A 26,763-nucleotide genomic window follows, 5' to 3' on the forward strand; every position below is an offset into this window, starting at 1 on the left:
CCTCGTACAAGACCCGGTCACCACCGGGGCATAAAAGATCCACCATGCCTCTAGCCGCTAGTCACGTGGTTTTGAATGTTAAGGGGTGGGGTAGAGAGGGTGGGAGCAGCAGCTGCAGACAGGCAGGGTGGAAAGCAGGTGTCGTGTGCAAATTTCTTTTTTCAAGGAGAGCGGGCGAGGATTCAGCCGAAACAATATGGAAGTAAAACTGATAGGAGAAAAGCCTTCGGGCATCTCCAGGGTCCTCTGCCCACCATAGGTGTGTCCTACACAGGACAAAGGGATCTGACTAGTATAAAGACACAAAAGAAGCATGGCCACTGCCCACTGACTGCAACTACTTTTTTATCTTCAGGTCCGACACGTGGCTGATGGTCAGTTCAGCTCCTGATGGCTGAGCTTGGTGTGAGCGTGCGCGCTCTTCGTGTGGCGGGCAAATAGTTGTGAATGCTCTTTGTCTGGGGCAGCGGTCGGTGACATGGACAACCACCAGAAGCTGGCTGAGAATAGACCACTCATCGCCATCATGACAGACTTCAGCTGCCTTGGTGCTCTGTCTCCCTTCTTTCCAACTAACTGAAAAACGGATGCGTCCCTCCTGATCTTTATACCTCCCTCTCACGGACTTCTTGATGAGGAGCTTGTGCGAGAAGAAGTAAGCTCTTGTGGATGGCCACAGAATCCAAAGCCAGTGTCGTGATGCCAAGCTCTGTGTGGGAGACTGGACTTGCGATGGTCACACAGAATATGTCCAGTCACTTCACGTTAAATGCCGCCCACGCCTCTATCAGCACGTGCATCTGAGCTGCTGCACGTGGCAGGCTGAGCTTCATCCACTGCCAATGGCGGCAGCTGACAAATGTTTCAGCAGCTTTGTGTCTAGTGCAGTTTACTATGATACCTCGTGAGATCTCCATCACATTTACAGCTGTTGCCGACCAGAAGGAGTATCGGTAGCAGAGTAAAATATGATGATCATTGAGAATATCACTGTGACTGAAAGTTACAGTTTGCATGTTGTTACACGCGACCTGTGAAATATTTTTTACTGATCGGATTTTGTTGTATCTCTCACGAAATCCAGAAAAAAAATGTCATCCTCTATAAACGCGTTAAAGCCTTCCTAACAGCATCTGAGGACGTAATGGAAACGTGATGTGGACGTCAAGGAGCCAGTAAATATGTAACAGACATGTCAAACGCATGACAGAGGCATGGCACAGCAGTGTAATACAGTGCAAAAGACATGACAAACCGTTATGTGTTGTAATAAATGCGTTTGTTCGTACATTTACACACACACACACACGCAGGCGGCAGGTGGTAGAAGTACAAGCACCAGTCGTCATGTAGTCAGACCAGGTTGTATACACCAATGAAACTGACCAAATATTTACGTTAGAGATAAGGACGATAACAGATATATATATTAAAAAGTAGGGACATTACATTGCAGAGGTTACAGTATGTCTATCAAGCAGGGCGAAAAGCCGATATTTAAACTAACTTTTATATAAAATACACACAGAAAGAAGTGCTCACATCTCAGGCAAAAAGAGACGACAAGCGGTACAAAAGAAAAATGAACTGAACTGTATCACAGTAACTGTATGTATATCTGAGAAACATGTTCTAAACGGCGGCTAGATAAGCTGTCAGTTTTTATTATCCTTCTTGTTCAAAGGCTGCCACTGGCCAGTGAGTGGATGGGAACTAAGGATCCCCAAAGTTGTTTTATAAGTACCGATATAGCGGGACCAAATATTTCATGTTGCTTCTTGTTCGTTCCAAAATAATCAAGGAGGCAATTCAAATTTAAAAAGAAACACAACTCAAGTTTGACTCCTCTTATCTCTTTGTCTTTACAGACAAGCTGTTGCTCAAAACGATTGCGGCTGGCAACAGCTTTCAACTATTCTTTGACACACCTGTGGGTAAGACACCTGTGTCAAAGGGAGAATAGCGAACAAGAGCAAATCCTGCGATCAACATTCTGCTTCCTTCATTTGAAAGAATCCTTTGTTTCTATACCAACAATCTGATTAGGACATTCTTACATGCCACAGCCAGACTGATATGGCAACAGTCCGCCCTACCCACCACGATGGCGATATCTTTGTCATGTTCTCACACGAGAAACTGGCTTCATTGTCAGACAACATTTTTCTGGATTAGTGTTAAGTTGCGACTGGAGTTGCCTTCAGAGTTACTATACCTCCAGTTCATACCAGAGATTGCGGGTTTCATTGCACCAAACACAGGATGGGCTTTTTAATGGGTTATCTTCCCGTCGCCAAAATCTGTTCCTGCCTCCACCAGGCGGATCCTTTGTTTCCGGTCAGTAATTCTCCATAGCTGCGAGGCCTGGAGGCAGATACAAGAGTGCAGGGATCAAAGCTGGCATCGAAACGAAGAAACCCTGACGTGAACTGGTTTTCTACATCCTAACATTGTCAGGGAGTTTACGAAGGAAGAATAATAGATATAAAATTCTCACTTAAAGAGTGAAGACAAGCTGGCCCACCCAAACACTCGCACGAAGTACACAGACTGCGGACATTCTGGCCTTCATGGCATATCTCTGTGCCTCCCCATCACAGAACAGTTACAAGTGTTGTGTCGCCAAAACTACGCACAAAAAAAAAAAGCTACGAAGCATCGTTTTCGTCGTCTATGGTGTCGTCCTCCTAAGCATCGATATGTCGGTGAGACTAGTCCCTCCTGTAGCAAGCAGGACAACTCGTGCTTAAGCCTCGCGCCCCCCACGTGCTGGACACGTCCAAGGAGAGCGGGGCAGACTACGAGGAGGGGATGGTGTGCCACCCCACACCCCCACATCGACTGTAATCTGCAGACAACAGCTTTGATCTTACCTGCGATAATACCTTATTTTTAACGGAAGTCTGTGACGCATTGATTTGCAGGAATCGTCTGGGGCTTTGGGCGCCATTTGTGTGGTCTTTATGCACTGCCAATTTGCAGCCATCGCCCCGCCATTATGCTATTTAGCGATGATGCAGCAGTTGGCTGACCCAAGGTGTTCAAGGGTAATCACTCACTGCAACAAGCTGGAGTAATCTCCCCACCACTATTTATTACACCGTTTTCAACGTTCCAGCTCTGATCACTCGATTGATGATGTTAGTCAAACTGAGCGACAGCGCGCACGCACACACGCACGCGCGGACAAGCACACATAAATATTGTCACAAAAAAAAAGGTCAGCAAGAACTGGAGTTATTACCTGACCAAGCGGATAAAGGAAGATGCGCTTGTTTATATTTTTGTGTTTAGGCCGCTCTCGACTCTTTTTTGTTGTTGTTTTTTTTTGTTGCTTTTTGTTTGTTTGTTTGTTTGTTTTTTGTTGTTTTTTTTTTTTTTTTTTGTTTGGTTTGGTTTGGTTTTTTTGTTTTTTTTTTTGTTTTTTTTTTAATGCTGTTGTCTTAAGATGATAAATACTATGTATCAATGCTCACCCTGCTCGTTCCCTACTACAGACATCCTGCTTCTCCGCATCTGCCTTGTGTCCGCCTACATCAGCATCCGAGCAACACTGAGAGCTGGCACCGTATGTTAATTAATTCGATGTACATGTGCAAGTGTGTACAGAGTCACGATTTTAACCTATGGTGATGTTTTTTGGTGTGTAACTCGAGAATACAAGGAGTGTTTTCACTTACATTTCAGAAAATATTATCACTAAGCTTTTTACAATTATCGAAAAAAAACCTCATTGCATCCACTAGTCCTTTAGAACAGGGGACACTGTCTTGCGCTCAGTGAGAAGGGAACCACTGTCATTTATGTTCCGCTAACATGTTCGCTGTGTTTTATGGCGCAAAACATACAACAATATATGGATGAATATTGAGAAAATTAATGCCAACACCTTAACAAGCTCGCCATGTGCAGTCTCTCCCCGCCACACCAGTCACGTGCACACACAGTCTCACACACGCTTGACAAAGGTTGCTGTTGGTAAGCTCCTACTGTCCGCACCACCACCACCACCACCACCACCACCACACCCTCCTCTTTATACAGCTGGGTTCGAGCTCTACCACCCACACCCCCGTCAGCGTCACATCAAAAGGTGGCGGCCATCAGATGTCGAGCGGCGGTGTCAAGTTTAGTGCGGAGATGGAAAATCATGCATTCAAAATGAATTCATTCTTCTCGTCGCCCACTTCTTTGAAGTTATCTTCCGTGTGTCTTCTTTTGTCAACCGGGACAAAAAAGTAAGTTGGAATGGGCGGAGGGGTTGTAGGGCAGAAAAGATGGAGGATCAGTGTTGTATGTCGAAAAGTTGTAACATCAGCCCACACTTGTCACGACAGCAGTGTTTTCGGGGGGCAAATCTTTCTTTCATTCCCTTCTCCTGTCACAATTAGCTCTTCAAAAAAAAAAAGGGGGAAGTGGGGAGGGAAGACGAAGTGTGTAATGAGTCTCGGTGTGTGCAGCACTGGCAGGTGCTATCAAGTTCTCTAAAGAAAGAAAGTGCTAGTGGGTTTTGCCATTCAGTCCTGGCCGTGAGAGAATGAGAGTTAATGACTTGCCAATACAAGATGAGATATGTCAGAATCAGAATGACAGTTGATAAGGATTTTCTAATACAAGATACGGTATTTCAGCACAAGAATGATTGTTGGTGAGGATTTTCTGATATGGTGATACGGTGTTTGAGCACGAAGACAAAGACATATGTACAGAGGTCTGTCTCCTACCCAGCCCCATCAACTTGGAATGTTACCCCTCAGCCTTCGTCACTGATTCTCTTACCACCTTGAAGTCCAAACTTCAGACACATTTTTTTCAAGACAGTGACTTTGCTCAGACCCTGTCCTGAGTTAGTTAGTTAGTTCCCGTTATGCCGGTCGGCACGTAGGGCAGCGACAAAGGTCCTCCACTTTTGCCTGTCCTGGGCTAGACTCCCCACAGTACCCAGCTGAGGTTTTGGGTCTTCATGTCTGCCTCCACAGTTCGGCGCCAGGTGATCTTGGGCCGACCTCGCTTGCGTTTTCCTTCTGGCGTCCCTGTCCTGACCATGAGTGTAAATAAATTGTGTCTGTAATTTACTTGTGTATAAGTGTGTTTGTTATTTAAGTGAGCATCTCTTTTTATGCAAATATGGATGTATGGTTATGTGTATAGAAATGTCTATCACTTCTGTCAAGTGCTCTGAGGAAATGATTGGAATAGCGCTATAAAAATGTTCATTATTATTATTATTTCAGAACAAGAATGGAGCCGCTTCTGTGGTACTCCCCTGTTTATGATGCCTTTGTCAGCTCAGACCTACATTGTGCGCCATTGTAACATGTCTGTCTACCCAGCGAGCTGTCATCACCATGTTCGTGATATGTCATGGCCTCAGTACCAACTACTAACAAATGTTGTCATCTGTCATTACTCCAGTTCCATATTCAATCTAATTCAGTTTTGTCTGGAGCATCGCAGTTAAAGCAGGTTATACACTTTGCTGTGAGCAACGTATAAAAAACACAAGAAAATGAAATATTAAAAGACATAGTAAGAAAATGAAGAGTAACGGACATTTGACGAATTAAAAAAAAATATTGTCAAGAAAATAAGCTGTTGTGACATGAGAAACAAATCAAGAATTATATATTTTTTTTAAACAGTTTTCGTGAAGGATTTAAACGCTGGGTCTTGAGTGTAAATGATGAATGTGATGTGGGAGAGAATTCCATTGTTTAGAAACATAGGAGAACATAGGTTGTAAGTATAATACTGTCTTAGCAGCTAGGATGGACAAAATGCGAGAGTCGGATGAAGACCAGAGATTTCTTGTCACAACCTCCACCTCACTGCCTCCGACTATGACGATGGTCAAAACTGGACAATGGCAGCCAGTCCACTGGTGTACTCTACCCTAGTCACCGACACCTGTTGTCGCATGTCCCATACCAGCTGTTACTTTGTTTACACTCTTCAGCAGCTGTTGCTATGGTTGCGCAAGTTTCTAGGCCGTCAAACACAAGACAAACTGGTCACGTGACAGAGACTAGTGGTGACCGTACAGACATCAGCATTCTCAATTATTCTGTAGACAAACATCGTTGCGGTTAATGACTATATACATAGACATCGCTACCTGTAAAAACTCCGTCAACCAACCAGCCGTTACAGTCCCGAGTCTGTGTAAACAAACAAAGTTATTAAAATGAGTTGCTAAGCAGATGTCAAGGTGCTCATAGTGCGATCCAAGACAAAGCAAGTGAACATTCAAACTTCTGTCGGGTGGACCGATGATCGTTGCCAGTCGCTGATTGTTACAATCATTTCAGGGACGATTACATCCTCTGATATTTGACTCCATCACTTTACTCCACGTGTTAATGTTTACATCAAGTGTCCAAACGTCCTCAACTAGGTCTGACAAAATAAAATAATAAATTAACAACACATGGCGAATTTAGTTATAATCCTAGCTGTGTAAAATATCCATCTTGAATTATTTTTAACTGAAGATTACATCATGTCTCGCCATTAATTAACCGAGCGTTGCCAAGTGTTTGTCCGATTAATTAAATGAGAAAACTCTTGTGTTTGTTCTGCGTCGCCTCTCGTTGTCAGCTTGTGACAACAGTTGTTGTCCTCCTGTGTTAGTCACAGGAAATGTCACTTCTAAGTGTTTTATCTAACTCAGTCTCTAAAGTGGCTTGTCACCTCGAGACAGCAAAGTCTGTTGTTTGAAGTGACGTGTCACGTGACTGGACATCGTGACAGGAGACAAGGAATGCAAGATGAAACATCCGCTACACTTGCAGGTCCCGTCCTGTCCTGCTGGATAGCTAACACAAGTAGAGAGCAGGACTGATGGAAGAGACAGCATCCAGTAGGTAATCATAGAGGATTACATGGGATTACCAGAGGATTACCAGCATAGAGGATTACCAACAAGTGACAGGCGGAAGATAAAAGATAAACGAGAATATCAGCAGCAAATATTACAGATGTATAGAAGGTCATGATTTTAAAATGCAAGGCGATGGAAAGTATGAGAAATGTTAAATAATACTCGTCAAAAAAAGAAACAAATTACGAATTCACGTAGACAGAATATGATAGGATATACGGTAAAAGTAAAACACAAATACGGTAACATGTTCAGAAACAAAAATATGGTAACATTTAAATGCAGTAGCAGATATATGATAAGGTAACACAAGATCGGTAACACACAAATACTATCAAAGGTAAAACACAAGTGCGCTCACACAGACACAAAGAAATGTCAGGTTAATAGAAACGGTAACAATACAAAAATATGGTAAGGGTAGTGCATACACGAAGAAACACAAAAATTAGGGTAATAGAACTACCATAAACAGAAATACGGTAAACGTAATCAGAAACAGCATAAACATCAACCGGAAGTCAAAAATGAAGCGGAAATAATGATGACAAGCATAACTCTTGTTGTAAAACTACGAAGAAAAATTTTAGAGGATCATTTATGATTCATCCAAAGAAGGGCCTAATGAGGGTCAGAGAGAAAGATGTTGGACAGACGAGTGATCAGACAGTCACTGAGATCAGGACAGACGGTGAAGGAAGAGATGAGTGGTGTAGGGGTAGTTCAGTGTTCAGTCCTTCAATCGTTGTGTTGTATCCATAACGGAAGTGTTGAATCTGACACCACTCTGCTGCGGAACCGCTGCTGTTCCGGTCTGAGGTTTCCAAACACCTGCTACTAGAACTTATTGGGCAGATAGTCTGCTGATTAAGTCATTATTGTCATGCTGTTCCATTGATTACGCACACCCTAGCATTCGGTGTTTAACACACGCCTTCTAAGTCTCACCACAGTTTCTGGGTGGCGGTGGCGGTGGTGCGTGTGTGCGTGCGTACGTGCGGTGGTGTGTGTGTGCGTGCGTACGTGGATGATTGGAAAACATCGCGACCTCCCAGCACCCAGTGTAGCTGATGGGCAGTGTGAGACTTGACCGCAGGACGAGATTGCCGGATTGATCGGGTAGTCGGCCACCCGTGCGGTTGCCTGTGGTGTCGACTGTTGTGCGCGCCGTCTCCTGCAACTTCTTACAAACGCCTCAGGGACGCTGGCGGAGAGAGAGAGAGATGCACGTGCCGCCAGGTTGAAGCACGCGCCACAGTGGCCGTGGTCATCTTCGCCGTGACTGGCGGTCTAGGATGCAGGACTAAGCTCAGTCCTCTTCTCTTCTTTAACATTCTTTCTTTTCTTTCTCCTTAAAGTTTGGTGCCAGAGCACATTTCCATAACTATTAGCCTTGTAAGCTAGCGCGCCTATCAGTGATCTGACCTGTCGGCTAGCGATCTCATCTGTCAGCAGTTTGATGAGGTCCACCTCCCGGTTGCTATCAACTGAACAAGTCACAGGTCAGAGGTCACAGGACGACTTGTGGGCTTCTCCGAATCTCACGCACCCTTCACATGCCTTGTGCGGCTGTTCCCTCCACCCTTGTAACGGTCTACCCGCGGCGGCGGAATGTAGGCAGAAACAGTATTCATCTACGGCGCTCCCACCGTCCCTCCCTCCTCCTCCCTCCCTCCCTCCAGTAAATTAGTGTCGTCTCCTCCACGCCACAGGGCAAGCCACTCGCATCCCCTACCCGTTGCCGCTTGCTGTCAATCACGGCGGACGACAAGTGGGCGGGGCGAGGCACGTGATTACCGTAACACAATATTGAACAACAACACGAGGCGCCGCGCGTCGCTGGCTGGGCCGTCACCGCGCGAGGGCCTGACTCTGCGACTGATTGACAGACTGCGCCGTCACGTGCACACCACCACCGACACCACGCCGTGCTGCCACGCTGTCATCCTCCACAGGCACTGGCAACAACAACTTGTGACATCAGGTCCTCGTGGTGCGGTCAACAACAATAAGTACAACACTTGTTGAGGTCTGTTCTCACGTGGTCGCCAATAGCAACCACACCTAAACTAAATTAGCGGCAACGTGCATGCTGGTGGATGGAATCCCCGAAGTCGTCACGTGATGTTGAGTAGAGAGAAGCTGGGTTTCCGCTCTGTTGCTGGTCACTGGCTGTGTGGTCAAGATGTCCGCTGGAGTGAACGCTGTGTGGTGGACGGATGTCTGCTGGAGTGAACACCGTATGGTCAATGTCAGCTGGGGTGACCGCTGTATAGTGGACGGATGTCCGCTGGAGTGAACGCTGTATGGTCAAGATGTCAGCTGGAGTGAACGCGACAATCATACAAAAAGAGATGACAATGCCAGTGAACGCAGCACTCCAACTGAAGACGTGTGAAGCCAGCGGCTTACCCACCATGTCTTCCTCACCCCAAGGGGACACGACCAGTTAGCAACTAAAGGGTGGAACAAAGGCCAACCAGGTGTGTGATGACCACAGGTTGGTGATGACCACAGGCTGGTCACGAACAGGACACAAGTCACGAGCTGTGTGCCAGGGCAGGACGCTATACCCATGTCACGGGATCAGTTCGATGACTGCGACATCGCCAGAAACATGTTCACGGGGCACCCACCCATCGCAGATACCTCCCTCTCCACAGCCGAGTCAAGCCGAACATCCCCCTCCACCCCTTCTCCTACCCCACCCCACCATGTTGCCTTACAGCCCGTCACGTATTTGTGAAGCCGAAGGCATCCGGCGGTTAGCAAGTGGGGTACCCGGCTACGGCGTCAGTCTCGCGGGACCAAGGTGCGATCAGGGGGATTAAACCGGAATAGACGCGAGAGAGACGGGTAGAGGGAAGGACGGGTAGATCTGGAGAGGTGGGGGCGGGTGGCAGTGACTATAATAATGAATGGGATACGGTCTCGTCTCCAGCTGAGAGCGCGCCTAGAGTTTCACGTGGCGATAATGCTGCAGACGCCGTGAAAGTCTACCTCAGCGGTCCGAGCTCCGCAGAACAAACACGGCACTCGGCCGGGTCTACCCCGGGTATTGCTAGGGAATGAAGAGCGGGAGAAAGGGGGTGAAGATAGGTTAGCGAAGTAGAAAGTACGGGGAGCGAGTAAACATACAGTTCATAACCGACACCAGCTAAATACGGGTGGTTCGAGGCAGTCAAAAAGGTATCATACACAAAACTGCGTGAAAACATTTCTCGCTCACTTGCACACTCGGTGCGTGTGTGGTATTTATGTTTGCACATGTGCTGTCAGTGAGTGTGTGTGTGCGTGCGCGCGTTTGTTGGTGTGTTTGTGTTATAAATAGGTGCGGGTTCTATTAGTGAGTGTTGGAAATAAGTGCGTGTTTCACATGTACACAAACATACCACTACAAGACATCAAATTTTTAAAAGAATTAAATTTTTACTTAAAGTTAATTAAAAAATTTAAAAACTGTCACGGGGACCTACAGTGTTCTTATCTCATCTTTAGGTAAGAGGCTGAAGTACAGAAAGGTCTCACTTCCTAGTCTTACATGTACCATAGGTTTTCGTCTCTGTTTTGATTGAAGTATGAGATAAGCTTCAAATATCACCGTTATCAACCAGCTGACATTATAATATTTCAATAAGCTGACACCAAAGATGTTTTAATGCCCTAGTACCGGTGGTGAGGACGAGCACTTTCAGTGTCTGCGCCGCAGTTTTGGAGAAATCATCTTGGCTTGCCTGTGTCAAGTGTGAAGCGAGGGTCTACAACAGGAATACGAGTATTTTCAACACCTCCACATGGCCAACACTGTCAGAAATCAATCTTGCTGAAGGTCAAAAAAAGAAAACTGTTTTCTATGCACGACTCACACACAATGCCTTCCTTACAAGGATGTCTTGACCTTTCAACCTTGCATTTCCATGCACATCTCACAGCTACAGACGGGGGGACAATGGCGACAATATTCCTGTCGCTGTGGCCGTTTGACCCGCCATGTTTGGTCACTTCACGGCGCGCGCCCCCTGGAGACTGTCGGCGGCAACAGAGCATCCTCCATGATTGACAGAAATCAAGTGAGGAGAGGAGGATGGGGAGGAATGATTAACGCCCCTTGTCCCAGCTTTTCTCCCATCATTTATACCTCCTTTGCACACGCTGCTGACACTAATGTCGCAGACATCGTCCTTAGCGTCAAGTATGTACAGTGTATGTACAGTCACCTGTAACAGACTTGCAGACAGACTAATCTACCTTTTGGATAAAGAAAGTCTTGATGTGTTTGTGTATTATTCTCTACAACCTGTCACTAACCTGCAGACAAGCGGTGTTCACATCCACCGTCCCTTCGTCCTCCCAAAAACATTTGCAGAAAGAGCTTTTAATTTAAACACAAATACAAACAGAATTTAGCAACTGATACTCAATTTTATTTCTACAGAATCGGTCGACATTCAAATAAATAGCTTCATCAAAGCTACAGTGGCTTACTAAACTTTTTCCAAGACGGGTACACAATCTATCATAGTATACAGCAAGCAATAACTAGTGAGGAAAAGGAACAACACTTTTATTTATCTCATTGTCATCGTATCACTGATTTTGTTTTTGACCAAGTCACCAAGTGTTTGCCTGGCAGGTAAAACCTAAAACCACTACCACCTCCACCCCTTCACAAACGACCGAGGTCTGACAGTACCTAACGTGAACACATATAGCTAGATACACACACATGGATACAATATATACATAGATATATATACAAAGAGATATAGTTTTATATATACGCACACACCCATAGCTATATAGCTTTCTATACCCACAGTACACACACACACTCGGTGATGTATATATACACACAACATATACGCATTCTCTGATTAACAAAAAGACACTAGTCATCTATCTTTTGTGATACTATTCTTCTGTGAGGAAGCTTCTAGCAGTGCTCTACAATTCATACAGCGCGAGGTCAAATCCTATCTGGAGCAACCCTAGATGTGTGACTCGCTATGGACGATGACAAGTTTTACATATTTTGTAAATAGTATATCAGTGGATTTGACATCTTCCTTGGCTTGTAAGCTCATTAGATATAACGGTTTTCCAAGATGAAAACTATATAAAATATACTACTTTTGGCACTGCCCTCAGTGGTACCAGGATTTGCTATAAAATGCCACAGAATTGGTCATTTCCCGAGAGGGATTATAAAGATGTGATAGGGTTAGTGCATCTTCTCAAGCTTTTGCGCCCGTTACACAAAAAACATCATTTCTTTTGTCTTAAACACACACACACACACACACGCACACATCAAGCTATCAAATTACAGTTGTAGCATAAAACTAAACAAACAAATCCCATGGACACTTTTGTGAAAAGAAAGGTTAATAAAAACCCAAACACTTTGTCCAGCCAGATGTATACACGTGTTCAAAGTCTCAGATGTTCATCACCTTAAGATAGTCCAGTCCATTGTTTTATCTTTATTGTTTTATCTGTGACAGTAAGTGGAAATAGCAGCGACAGCTTGTGTCATAACACCCAGTGTCAGGACATGCATACAGTGCATACAATGAGTCACGTGGCCTGTCAGCAACCTGCTCGCCAGTGACTATACTCACTATGTACTCACTATGTCAGTCACTCACTATGTCAGACACACAGAACAATAAGTTTTGACTAGCTTTATTGGCAATGGTCCATCATTGTTATGATAAACGACGTTGTCGCCCTCTTTATTTCATCGGCTCCACTTCCGGAAACGAGCGCCCTCTGAAGGTAGTTTCAAACTTTCCAATACCTAGTCCGATTCCAGCCTTCCAATGGTACAAAGAAATAATTCTGACCGCTTTTCAGAGACGAAATAAACCGTATTATTGTTTCGTAAGGAACAATAAAATTCCATTTGTCGCGGGCAATTTTGCTGAATGAAGGACTGCGTTTTATGCCAATGGCTTATTCTGTTGTAATTGGTAACTTCTGTTCTCCCGGGGCTCCTACTGAACAAAGACATTTCATCGCTTCGTCAACCCTTTTCTTGAAATGAAAGCTTTATCCGAATCGATGCCTGAATGGCACGGGGATATTTGTAGCTTTAACATTCCACGTGAGCCCGCTGCATGACCCGATCAATCAAATCAAAAGCAGACGACATCTTTTCCACTCCGCGCCATGCAGACAACACCAGTGTTACTGGACTGTAGCAGATGGCATCCTGCCTAGAGCCGCGTCAAGTGGAATAAATATAGTTTTGTTCATTGATTCTTCCAGCTGCACGCCAAGTATTCTGGGACAAAATATCAGAAAACTCAACTAGCAGATATGTCGTGAAATACGGAGTAATTGAAATGGAAAATATGTTGATCCGCGGCGACTTTTGACTGACAGTGAAAATGAATTACAATGCATTACTGACCCGCGGCGATGACAAGCAGGCGAGACTCCACTACACCATGGCGCAGCCTCGCCGTCTCCCTCGCACTGTGTCAATTTGAAACTTTCATCGAGCTTGAAATTATTTTTACCTCTTGTTCTCCTTCGATGAAGCGTGACGCCGTGGCTGCCTTCTAGTGTGACAGTCCGCCAATGAACCGAAACTAGTAATTGTGTGCACTCAGACGATGATCGCAGCTCAGTTCTGTCTGTTGAGAATGTCTGTGAGTCTGTTGGTAACCAGCTTCTTGTCGGAGCTCGGTTGACAATTGTGACTATTGAGTGTCGTGACTGGACCAACACGTGCTGGTCACGACCTTGCCTCGACATTTCTGTTTTCGATTGGTTATGGGGTTGTAGTGACTGACATAGAAGTGACTGAGATGATATGATAGGTATTGCATGGCTTGACAAACATGAGCTGGTGAGTTCACTTTACTCAGATGTCTCCTTCTGATGTGATAGACAAATGAATGTACTGTCTACACAAAATGTCGTCTAGACAAATGTAATATTTTAAGGCGCGCTGTGCTGTTGGGAAAAATCTAAAGCATTTACATTTCCCCTTTCCCTCCATTGATTGTGTTTACCGATGTGTTCAGCGTGCAGTCTCAAGCACCGACATCAAGTGGTAACTAGTGGGTCACGTGACTTTGATGGCGCGTGTCGGTGGAGGTAGCGCTGCTGGCGTTTACGTCACGTGACAGGCTTGCCGTCGCCCTCATCAGTTCCACTTTGGAACCTCAGTACGCAATCTTGATCGCTGCCAACGAGAATAAAGAAATCTTGCTCTCTGGATACACTGAGCCTAACGCTTCGTTACCATGTCAACATGTATAGACGATCTCATTATGCTATCCTATGACTATATCGTGCTATCATATCATTATATCTTGGTGCCATACCACTGTATCGTGCTGCCATATCATTACATCCTTTTCAGCAGGACCATTAGGTCAAACTGGCCGCTTGGCTGGATACAGACTCTTGCTCATTGTTGCTGAAAGATCACAGATACTAAGGCGTCCAGATGACAAGAGATGCTTGGTGGATATCACTGGGACACACAGCAGATCAGCTCGAAACATAACACCACCAATTTACTCTTCTCGGCAGTATTGGTATTGAATACATGATAATAAGGCTAGAAGATCAGGGTATCGGTCTGCACAAATCACATGTACCCGTCACCCGTACATCCATTGACGGGTACTTGTACGTCGGCGCATCTTGCCTACCTGACTACACCTGTGAATGTTATCATACCGCTCTGTTTAGCAGGTACTGTGTCATATCTAAACTTAACGGTCAGTAAATTCCTTTCTTCATCCCTCTGAGACACAGGATGGGGTATGGTGTGGAGGCTCTGACATGTTCGTGCTCACATTCTTCCAGAAAAAACAAAACAGATGGTAACTGCAGTGCAAAGAGTTACCCTAGTTTCTCCTAACTGAATAATGTACAGGAAAAAAACAGCATATGAATGAATATTTGAATTGTTATAAATCAGTCAAAATAATACTGTTATTGAAAACAGTCCCATTAGTTTGGAGTAGACACACAAAGGCACTCGCACACAGACACAGTGTCAAAAGCCACATTCACTCAGAGTTCTGTCGACTGGCACAGGACCACAAACCCAAACACCGGGATTATTTATGTCAAATGTAGGAGTGATGTAACAAACGACTATGTCAGTGATGCCCGCGAAATCCCGAGTTTGTCAATATTTACTTTTCACTTCTCTGGGTGAGCGACTGAGATGTCATTTTGTTTGAAATGTCTTTGTGGCGGTTGCCGGCCAATGTCTACGTCACACAGTAACGTATAATATGACTTCAAGTTGAACAATGTTGTCCGATGCATGACACGAACGTACTGACTAGTGTAGCTGACATCTCTGTAAATAGATGAACCATCACATACCCCCATTATTCCCCTACCCCAGCTTCCTACCCGGCTGCTTTGTCGGCCAGTCGTCACGACAGTCTGTGAGAAGAATCATGAAGAAACAGCAGTCGTACCTGAGACAACAGACTCAAACCTCACCTGTACAGTGACCACAGCTAGTTAGCAAAATAAAGGGTTTTTTTTAAATAAAACCAAAGAAAAGTTCTGTTTCCAGCAGAAGTTAACAACCAAATTGATATTGCCATCTTTACAGATGCACCCCGACCCCACACTACAATGTGATGAATTAGTTCTACTGTGTATGATCCTGAAAGGTCACGATCAAAAGCCATTCCATAACTCCCAGATGTGATTTTAAAACTATAATTCCTCGTTATAATGCAATTCTAGATTACAATATCCTTCTAAATCAATCAGGAGGGTGTGTTTCCAAACACTTTTGTCTGTTTTTATACTTTCACAGTGAGTTGTCTCGGTAATTAGTTGATAGCGACACCTTCTCATTATTCCACCCCCTACATGTCCGTGCCTTTTCCTCCCGGCTCGGATACAGTAGACAGTCCGGTAGTACATGTCTCAGGACAACAAACTAAGCGGCCATTCCTCCCTTTGCTAGGGATGTCTGGAACTGCTGGAAGATGAGTTTGAAGAAAATGAGTATGTGGGCCACAGTCTTATGGACGCGGATAGCAAAGGCACAAAGGCACAAAGGCATGCATGCAAGTCTGCTTCCACGTTTTATTTATTTATTGCATATGGGTATTTTATATGAGAGTTAAATACGATCAGTTTGCTAGTCGACAATACACAAATTCCAACATTAACTTGTCATACAAACCCAGCAACAACATCACTCACTGAAGCAGCTCCTCATAAACTATGTCACCATTGTACCATCAGCCTTCATCACCGAGCATTATTGTTTATACAACTAGTTCTTATCTTTTCTTTAATAATAAAAAAACATGGCAAGTCTTTACAGTAAACTGAACTGTGAACTTACCCGCCCCGCCTAAATAAATAATAACAAAAAAATTCCCACTAAAATTCTCAACAAGCTTGTCACAGCTGGATTTTGTCGCTTCTTGGCAGGTAATTCAGGTTCACTACCTTCGGCGCCTGTGTGACAATAACGTCTGACCCCAGGTAAAGCAGCAATACAGCCAGAGTCACGTGTCGTGCTTGGAGATGGAGCATGCGTGTCGTGACGTACGTGTCATGACACTTGCATTATGTCTATGATGTAATCGTGACGTCTGCATTTTCACAGCCTGTGTGATGTCACTCTAAAAGCCGGGTGCATGTGAGAGATGTCACCTGAGAGGTGTCATTTGACTATCTATCGGGCGCGACATGACACGTTGATCCTAATCCCGCGATGCGACTTTGTCATGTCACCTGTGATGATCGTTATCAAATTTTGAAAAAAAAACAACAACAGGAAAACACGACTTTGTGTGAACTGCTGCACCAAACCAGGTCAGTCGTTATTACCTGGTATCACCCTTTCTTTCTACTCAAGTCTACAAAAACTCCTGACCCACGTGTGCACAGCATGCAATCCAAAGAGCACAATGGACTCGCCACCTCGGAGGAGCCGGCCAACGGTCGGTCACACCAGAGGGGAGCCGCGATGTGACGTCACAGGCTCCCAGGCGGTGCGGGACAGAGGCGGCAGACCCTGTCTGCCTTTTATCGCCACCTAACGGCTAATGCACTAATTAAGACGGAGTTGTCACTGAATCCGATTACCGAGAGAAACTAAAGACGAGACTTAATCATTCTCATTACAGCCACAGAAGGGTTAAGCGCCCACATGCTGCTTCAGGCGTAAGATTCATGAACAGTTATGTGAACAGGCAGACAATTAATCTGACAGTTAACAAAAATCTAGGCCAGAAAAATACGCTTGTAAAAGTTTCCATTCTCCATTGGCCAAAAATGTGTGTAACAACTGAGGTTGTGGTCAGTTTATCCTGTGTATAGTCAGCAGAGATCAGCCATCCACTGGACTATTCTCTATGTTTTTCTTCATCCTCTGTTTCCTCTGCGCGCTTGCGATGTCAAGAAACATTTTAAATTTAAATAAATATTTAAAGTACCTGTTTTGCTTTGCTAAGTATTAAAGGATTCGTTCTAGACAGGAAGCTACTGCAAGCAGTGTATCTAGCAGAGATAAGCATGTAAAAGCTGTGTTGTCGCTGGTAACAGACATCTGACAAGCGGAGTGTTGGGTATGTAGAGTAAACAAGTAACTACCCGGCAAATCTCTGATCCCCCAACAGACCCAGATTTAACACCACTTTCAAGGCATGTGCTTCTACATCACAACCTCGGGTTTACTAACCTTGTCGAAGAAAATTACATAACACATCCTGCTCCACCATCAGCACGGCCACAGCCCCACCCTTGCTACGTACCCGCTCAGCAACAACAGCGGTAACCACGTGAGGTGCCAGCGCTCGGTACCCGAGATAAGGCAATCACGGGTGATCAGTTAGCAGACACTCCACAGTGAGTCAGTCATCAGTGGCTTGGAGTCATTCTACAGACACGGAATCCTCTCACCGACACCACACTGCCATTGTCACAAAATAATCTTTTTATCGCAATGTCGTTTCGCTGTTTGCACCGGTGTTGATGTGGTAGGAGAGAAGCAGTCGGCCATGTCTCTCACCCTGTGTACACATCATGCTCTCCGCTCTCTCAATCACTCTCTCGCCTTCTCTTCATCCCTCTCTCTCCGTGGGTGTGCGAGTGTGTGTGTGTGCTCGCGCGCGCGTGTAAAATGAGGGGTATGTGTTAAAATAAATAGTACTGCTACATGGGTATGTGTTTACATATTTTGTGTATCTATAAATTGTGTATGTATTTCAACTATTATCTATAAATTGTGTGTATGTATTTCAACTATTATCTGAACTGTTGTTTTAATACACTACTATGTCACTCGGAACTGTTAATTAGTGTGGTCCTATGTGACTGGGAACTCTTATTAACTATACTACTTGTTGTTAGGCTGATGTAACTATCCAGTTTACTTCCCTTTGTTCTCAGAAGCCTCAATGTTTACCAACTGTCAAATACTGCTGTGACAAGTAGGTTGCTTGAATAAGTAGCTTACATCCGACCTGAGTTAGAATTTTAAATTTTGTAATAAATATTGCTAGTCTATGTGTTTACCACAGACCTTTGTGTTTTGTCCGTAAATACACACAAGTATGTGTGTGTATATATCAGAGTATATATATATCTTGTACAAAGAGATATGTCTTTAATTTACGGCTAGATATGGGCGCGAAAGGTGGAAGAAATTAAAAAAATGCGATGCATCCGTTCCGACAGATAAAATTGTAGACTTGCAACAACAGCTCTGATCCATGTCTCCAGACTGTCAGTGTCACGTGATGTATCCCCACGTCCCAGCAGTCTGTCTCTCCTCCCTTCCCTACCTATGAACATGGGTTCTAAGCTTAAAGTTGACAAACAAGCTGTAGTTGCCGTGCCGACCATTAGTACTGACACCTGCTGAGCTCAGGTCTGATACAAGACTGTGTTGACTGTTCTCGCAGTTTAATATCACACATAAATGCGACTCACCCGTTACATTCCAGCGACAATCACTACAGAAACAGGCTGACTTTAATATCAGAATAAATCTGATAAATATCAGACTTTTTAATTCTGGTTTCTTGATGTAAAATGCTTTGAAGGCGTTTCTTCTATTGCTACTATTATTATTAACAACAACACATGAAGTGAATTAAGCGTCTACCGAGACCTCTGATGATCAGATGGAATAACTCGGGAATTCGACTGTCAAGAATTTTGGACAGGTAGACAGGTAGATAGCTAAACAGATATTCGGAATTAACAACTGAAGGCAAAGGGATGCAAAACACGAGAGACCTGTTTGTACAATATATGCAAGACAGAGCGAGGGCTGATTATCTGAGACGAAACAAAATGTAATTATGCCCGTGGAAATGTTGTGTGGTTACATCTTCGCAAAGAAATGAAACCCAAACAACTAATCAATAAGGAAAAGGAGCAATCATCATTTATTTCACGACACAAAGAGTTCTTGGAGTTAAGACAGCCTCCATGGCGGAGAGTGGAGAAGAGTGGATGTGTGTAGTTGTGCTACCTACTACAATACTTATACTGGTTATTTTAACAGTTGTGCTGGTCACTAACGGTACTGACGTGGACATGATGACAAGCTGACGGTGCATCTGATGTTCACCTGCACGCGCCTGTTTGTAACATCATGCGACAGCATGGCTTTTTATTTGACCTCTGATCTGTCTCCAGTGACTTGAAAATCAAATTACTTTATTCTTTATCTGATAGACAGGATAACGCTTCTAAACATTTTTAAAGTGATCCAAACAATTTATACTTTTTTTTTCAAAAAATCACACTTAATTTGTTAGTTCTGCTTCTCTCTGGTTGCAGTTTTAATTTTACTCCAATGGAAGTAGTAACTAAAGGTAAAACTGCGGCTTCCTTTGTGTCAGGTGTTTGTGCGGGGCGGGGATTCAACGCCTGTGGGGCATCTAATGTATTGGACTGGAGAAAGAATATTTGAAACAATTAAACAAAACCAGCGCAGTTTTCGGCTCCGTGACATGATAAATAAAAACGGTGAGGTGAGGTGACAGCAGGACTACCGAGTGTCGTACAGCGCTCGGACACAACAGGTGAGCGTGACCGCGTGAACAGACCTTCATGTTCAACAGTCAAGTTCCCGCCGGAAGTTTCAACTACAGTTCCACCAACATCCCACCAAGTCCCTTTCTAATTTCTCACTCATCTCCTCCATGGAATTGAACATGCCGAGACAAAGAAATTAATCCTGGCCAAGCACATCTACCTCACTTGCTGTAGTCTGATTTTTCTCAGTGTGTTGTTCTGTTTGTCAGTGTGTTTAGATGTGATATTGTCTTTAAATAATTCTAGAAGAAAGCAGAGTCTGTTCTAGAATTACTTGGGCTGTTCTGTACATCCGGTACAACAGAGATAGGAGAAAAATACACGGAGTAATATTAGGCTGAAGAATAAAAAAAAGAAAAAAATCTTTTCTAAAATTATTCCATCTTTCCATCGTGAACAGCCTGGCAGGCTCAAAACAATGTGGCGATTGTATGACCCAACAAAGACACGTCACCTTGACAACAAATATAGTCAGCACACACGGTTTGGAAACAGTGTGAAGAAGACAATTTGAAATCAGTCCTGTGGACAGCTTTTCCGTATCAGAAATACGCACAAATATAAAAAGTATACTGTTCTTATTAGTGTTGTATGTGTCTACTGTTTGACAGGCGCAAAATAGACATGCCCGTGTGTTAGTTTGTGTGTAGGTGGATGCGTGCGTGCGTGTGCACGCCCATGTATGTGTACGAATGCTGCTTTAGTATGTTTAAACCTTGATATCAAGGGAGTGTCTATTAATTATAAAAGTTTATGATATAAAGGGAGTGCATATAAAGAATTGACTCATTAGATTACATGGTTAAATTTAGCACAGACGATGAAGGATGGGAATAATATAACCACTTACCTGGAGTTCGTGCAATCGTCGTAAAGAATGTCAAACTCCTTGCAAGAGATGAGTTTACACCTGTTCACACCTGGCTGTATAGCGCCCAGTCCACGAAGGATGCGCACCTGCTCCACGTTACACACTACGGGTGTGATGTCCAGGCGCTTCAGCTTGGTGTACACGGTGTGCAGGCCGCCCACCAGGTGCTTCAGGAAGCAGTCAAAGGCTTGCGGCAGGCAGATGAGCTCGCGGCCATCCACCATGAAGGCCGCCACCTTGGTGCCCCGGTATTCAATCACCTTGCACACGTTGTTCTCCTGGTGGCAGGTCATAGGAGGCGGGGAACTGTAGGACCCCGGGGGTTTGACCCCCAGGCCCTTGCTGATGAGGTTCAGGGGGTTCGGGTGGCCTGGATGACCGTGAGCGGCACTCAGCATGGCTTGGCTGTGCGCATGTGCGGCTGCAACGGCGGCAGCGTGAGCCGCGTGAGCAGCCAGTGCGGATGGTCCGTGTGTCAGGAGACTTAAACCGTTGCTGCTGACACCAACGTTCATGTTGTTGCTGGCGGTGGTGGTGGTGCTACTTCCCAAGGGTCCACAGCCGAGCAGGCTGCTGCTGACACCAACGTTGATGCTGGCGCTGATGCTGTCTCTGTTGTTGCTGCTGCCGCACCGCCGCCGCTGCTGCTGCTGACGCTGGTATTGAGAGGTGCGGTACCTGGGGTAGGGCTGTGGCTCTGGGTTGCCGAATGAAGCGGCTCTCGTAATACCTGGGTTGGCGATGAGTCCATGATGACGTCACACACTTCTAGCCGTTGAGATCCCCTGACCCCCCCACGCAATGCGCCGTTTGATCTTAGAACCGTTGCCGCTAACTCCCGGAGTCAGCTACACCTTGGGCACTCCACAGTCTCTCAGCTCCCCCCGACATACAAAGCAGTTGGACTTGAAGTCAGTGTTCACAGTGTTCACAGCTGTAGTCAAGTGGCCGACCAGCCTCAGGTACAGCAACTGTTGTGGCCGCGGGTCCACGGTCGCGCGCGCAGTCGCAACGCCAAACGGAATGAAATGATTCCTGCGCCACCCTACAGCCCAGTCTTTCATTCGAATGTGCAAGAGGAGACGAGATTTTTGTGAGATAAACACATTTGTAGTTATCCTGGGGGAAGGGCCACTCCACTCCTTCACTCCTTCTCTCGCATGTTCCCCCCACACACACGCACATACACACACATTCCCCTTGCGCTCTGTTTCTGTCGCTTGCCCAGCGCCCGCCTGTCATTACCGCCAGGTCCGCCCAGCGCGCGTTCTCCCACCAATCGGCAGCGCCGTCTTACCGACGTGAACACCCGCCCCCTTGTCAGCCCCGCCCCGCGTGATGGCGCAGTGGCGTCTGTCGGCCGCGATTTGCCGCAGGCGTCTGCCAGTGCCAGTGGGACGGACACGTCAGTCAGCGAGCAGGCAGGTTACATTGGACGACGGTGCGGACGACGTCGCATGACAATTGGTGTACTCATCGTCACTGCGTTACAACCTGTTGCTTAGTAGGCCTACATCGCCGTCGTCGCGATTGTAGCCATGGCGACTCCTGCCCGCAAATGTCAGCGGACGATGATCACGAGTTCTGGAAACTGTGGACAAAGATGTTGTTGTGCTCCTGACTCCGGGTACCGGTAACAGGAGTGCGTGCAGCGGAGGGTGTACAGGACCCGTGGGGCTGACTACTGTGACTGATGACACCATTATCATACAGGTGACTGGTGGTCGACGCTGTCTTGTATGGTGCTGCCAGTGACTTTAGGCTCTGTGGTCCTGCAGATGACTGGTCCAGGGTGGAGAGATGAGACTGTCTGTGGAGAGAGCTAACTAGCAGTGAGGCTGTCAGTAGAAGCTTACTATGAAGGGAGCTAACTACAGTGAGGCTGTCAGTAGAAGCTAACTGTGAAGGGAGCTAACTAACAATGAGTGCTGTCTGTAGAAGAAGCTAACTGTGAAGGGAGCTACTAGCAGTGAGGCAGTCAGTAGAAGAAGCTAACTATGAAGGGAGCTAACTAGCAGCAATTCTGTCTGTGAAGGGAGCCAACTAGCAGTGAGGCTGTCAGTAGAAGAAGCTTACTATGAAGGGAGCTAACTAGCAGTGAGGATGTCTGTGAAGGGAGCTAACTAGCAGTGAGGGTGTTAGTAGAAGCTAACTATAAAGGGAGCTAATTAGCAGCGATTCCGTCTATAAAGGGAGCTAACTAGCAGTGAGGCTGTCAGTAGAAGAAGCTAACTGTGAAGGGAGCTAAGTAGCAGTGACGCTGTCTGTGAAGGGAGCTAACTAGCGAGGTGCAGCGGCTACACCTACCGTCATGGCGGATGCTGGCATGTCACTGGAAGCCTGTGGATGTTGTGCTCATCGCTGTGATTGTCTTGAACATCTCGAGAAGAAGAGCGATGACATCTTTGAACTTCAATTCTCGCTCTTGCTGTCCGATCTTCAGCACGTGCTTGCAATGTTGGGGAGCAAGCATATCTGCAGCTGTGAGGTGCACTGACATGTCTGGGCCGATGGAATGGAATGAAAAGTGAGAACAAGAATCTTACGATTGCATGATCGACACGCGCGAGGAGGCGCACGCATTTCGTCCTTGTCTCACGTCCCTCTTTCTCTCACATGACGTATACGCAAGAGCATCACGTGGGCCAGCGGTCCTCCTGCCTGTGTATATTTAAACGCTTTGCTTTTATTTCCTGTTTTCCCTCTCTTGCTTTCCTTCCCTCTAAAGGCTTACATAGAAATAAATTAACCTAACATAAGAAAAAATACAAACAAGAACCACATCAAGCAAAGAACTATGTCCGAACTGAGAGGCTCATTGGTTCGATACCCGTAGAGCATCAAACTTCCCTCAGTCGACCAGTTGGCGGGAATGGGTACCTGAGTCCTTAGACTGGCTTAGAGGGTTCTGGAAGCTAAGACAGCAAGGGAGAGGAGATGAGCACTTGTCGTAGTTCTAGCCCGCTTGTGTGTGATCGTCAACGGCTTGAATACTAAGTACTCCAAAACTTTGACAATAATTTTCACGCTGAGTACTCTGCACTGGAATGCACAAAGTTCACAGCACAGACCTACAGCCACATACCAAATAAAATAAAATTTAAGACACGTTACTTTACTTAGTCAAAGGATGCATGGAGGGTCGTTTTACAAGAATTCTAACGGCCATGGTAGTGACGCTATCTCAACTTGTTGTATCTCACAGCCATTGTGCTATCTCAGTCTCATGCTAGAAAGCACCTTTGTCAAGCTGAAGTATCAGAAAACAATTCCAACATTTCAGATGCAGAAAGTGACATACATCTACTCAAACTACGTCACATTATTGTCTCACCGCTACGTCTCATGACTCTCACGGTATCGCACAGGTATCTACTATGCCCACGACCGTGTCTTCGCACGGAAGAAACACAAACCAGATGTTGATGATGGACGAGAAATGTCCCAATCTTCTTCAAACCGTTTCCTAAGAAGTTATAAATAAACTGGTCAGTGTACTGTTACGTCACTGCCTCTTTTTCTCTCTCTCTTCTCGCCTTTGTCCTTCACCACCCTCTCTGTCCAGCTCTGACCGACCTCAGAAAGGTCAGGTCCTCAAAGCTTTGTGCTCTCATTGCGTTTGGTGATTGTTTCCACTTTCTCGAGTGCTGCCTGTACCATTTCCATCCATTTCTTTCCATTCGGAATCTTTTGTGTGAAACGCATCACACAGCCACTCACTGCGGGAGCCTTGTGTGACGACGGAAATCTCGGGCGTTTGTGCATGTCAATCAGCTGCACGTGCCCGAGTGACAAAGCGTGTCTGGCGCCCGTGAGAGTGCTCCAGGCTGGCCACAGACACATACACAGGTCTTTGTCAACACCAGCATTGAAATGAAGCAAACTGGAGAAATCCACTTCCACACCTCCAAACGATTCTAAAGTGATCTCGCTTTAATGTCGGTTCCTTCCCAATGTCGACAATCTGGACACTCCAGTCCCAGAGGACAGACTGCGTCACTGCCTCTCCTGCTTTATTTTATTTTGTATATTTTTGTATATTTTATACTGACGACAGCGCGACAGGCTGGGCAAGACTGCAGCACAGTAGCTGAATAGAGTAAGGGAGGGGTGGGCGAATGAATAAAGACAGACTGGCAGAGAGAGAGAGAGAATCAGTGACACACCATTACGCATAGTCACTGTCACAGTCACACAATGACAGTTAAAGACTATCACGGTTATACACTCAGCCAGTCACACAATCATGGTCACAGACTGTCTCAGTCACGTTTAGTCGCACAATCACAGCCACGGGCATAGATGAAGGATAGTTGAAAGGGTTGAAAGACGGAGAAAATTTCACACACACACACGCTCGCACGCACGCACGAACGCGCGCTCATGGAAAAAAATAAACAAACAAAAAACAAGACGGAAGGAGAGATTGGCAAACCTCTTTAAACAAAAGCAAAAAAATGGAAGGGGGAGGAAGGAAAAGAAAGATTAATAGAGAAGGAAGGAGTAAAGTAAAAGGAGTGGAGGAATCGTGTGCGATCAGTTAACCTGTTGTATTTAGTTCTGCCAACTCGTTTTTAAAATATGAAGGCAATAATTAGCTGGCCCGACGACCCAACCAATTTTACCACTGCAATATAATTTGTCGGAATTATCTGCCGTTGGGGCTACATTCGCCGTCCCGCCATTTGAGAGAGCGATATAACGCAACAATAAATCGGCATTCCAGGCCCGCCATTCAATCATGAATTAAGAAAATTATGGTCTTCAGTGATGAGACAAAGGAGGTAATTAAAACTGTTTGCCTTTGATTTCGATTAGTCATTATCATATTACTGCAATATGAGAGGCGGGAGATCAAAGCGCAGCCCATGCGCGTGCTGCAGCGTCTTGGCGACAAAAGGTAAAAAACGGTTCGCTGTCTGGGCGCACGTCACTCAAGGTGTCCTAGGGCAAAGGTCACAGGGCTTCGCGATTTCGACACACACGATGGCAGAAGCAAAAGTAAAAGATTTCTCGTGGAAGGTTGTCGTTAGAAGAAATGCCATTTAACGGTGAGTTGGGTTTAACGGCCACAGAGGCTTTGTAAGACTGTTCTGTAAGACACGAGGTGCCGCTGGACCGATGTGGACCTCATCAAGCCATTAAATTAATTGAGGCAGCACGTTCAGACATCACAATTTCAAAGCACACAGACAGCTTTTGTGTAGTTCAGTTTCCAACGTTTGAATTCTTGTTCGATGAGCAGAAACGTTAGATGTTAGCATACTTATCAATAGCTTTACCTGCTACATTGTATGGATTGTCACCTGTTGGAGTTGGCCTGACGATCGAAGTTGCTGTGTACATTACGCTCCAATGAAGTAGGCTAGCTGCCAGGTTACAATGGAGGATGGTAAGACACTTGATGTCTTCACTATTATGTATTTCTTGCACTACACGACATACACGTAAGCTAGACATTTGCATCAAAGTGGTTTAAGCAGGGCCCCGAGGCAGGCAATGAATAGTGATGAATGTCAAACTTTCTTTCAAAGAAAATGAAAATGAAAAGAAAGACAAAATCCACTGACCAAGGCCAGACCCTTCACAAACGCGTACCCGGGTACACCTGTCCCCACCCTCTTGTCAGGCCTGGGTTTAAGCTACAGACGGGACTCGAGACGTGCTGGGGAGAACAAAAGGAAGAGGATGTTGGATGCTGGACGTTGGTTGTGGTAGCTACTGACGACAGGATAAACCATGGTAAGCAGAGCACATCGCCCTCATCTGTTGTTCATCATCCAGATAACGCAGTGCCTCACGTGCACATGTGTACGTCACTCACTGGCAGTTTCTCATGTCCCCAAGAGCGTATGTCACTAATTGCTAAACTTGTTAGTTTCACTTTAAGCACCTTCCGAATCCAAGGGCAGTGGAACTTTCTGGTCGCTGAAGCCAAAGTAAATGGGAGCAA

At 45.5% G+C, this 26,763-nt stretch overlaps 1 protein-coding gene across 2 annotated transcripts in view; it reads right to left on the reverse strand.

Moving 5' to 3' along the window:
* Positions 1–22,038, reverse strand: part of LOC112559099 (dachshund homolog 1-like) — a 90,899-nt gene extending 68,861 nt beyond the window's left edge. For both annotated transcript variants that reach the window (XM_025230024.1, XM_025230026.1), the window contains exon 1: positions 20,790–22,038. In XM_025230024.1, coding sequence (XP_025085809.1) covers positions 20,790–21,325 — 536 coding nt within the window. In that variant the 5' untranslated portion in view covers positions 21,326–22,038. The remainder of the gene's footprint in view (positions 1–20,789) is intronic.
* Between the last annotated feature and the right edge of the window lie 4,725 nt (positions 22,039–26,763).

The sequence above is a fragment of the Pomacea canaliculata genome, linkage group LG3, assembly GCF_003073045.1.
Source record: "Pomacea canaliculata isolate SZHN2017 linkage group LG3, ASM307304v1, whole genome shotgun sequence".
Taxonomy (NCBI): Eukaryota; Metazoa; Mollusca; class Gastropoda; order Architaenioglossa; family Ampullariidae; genus Pomacea; species Pomacea canaliculata.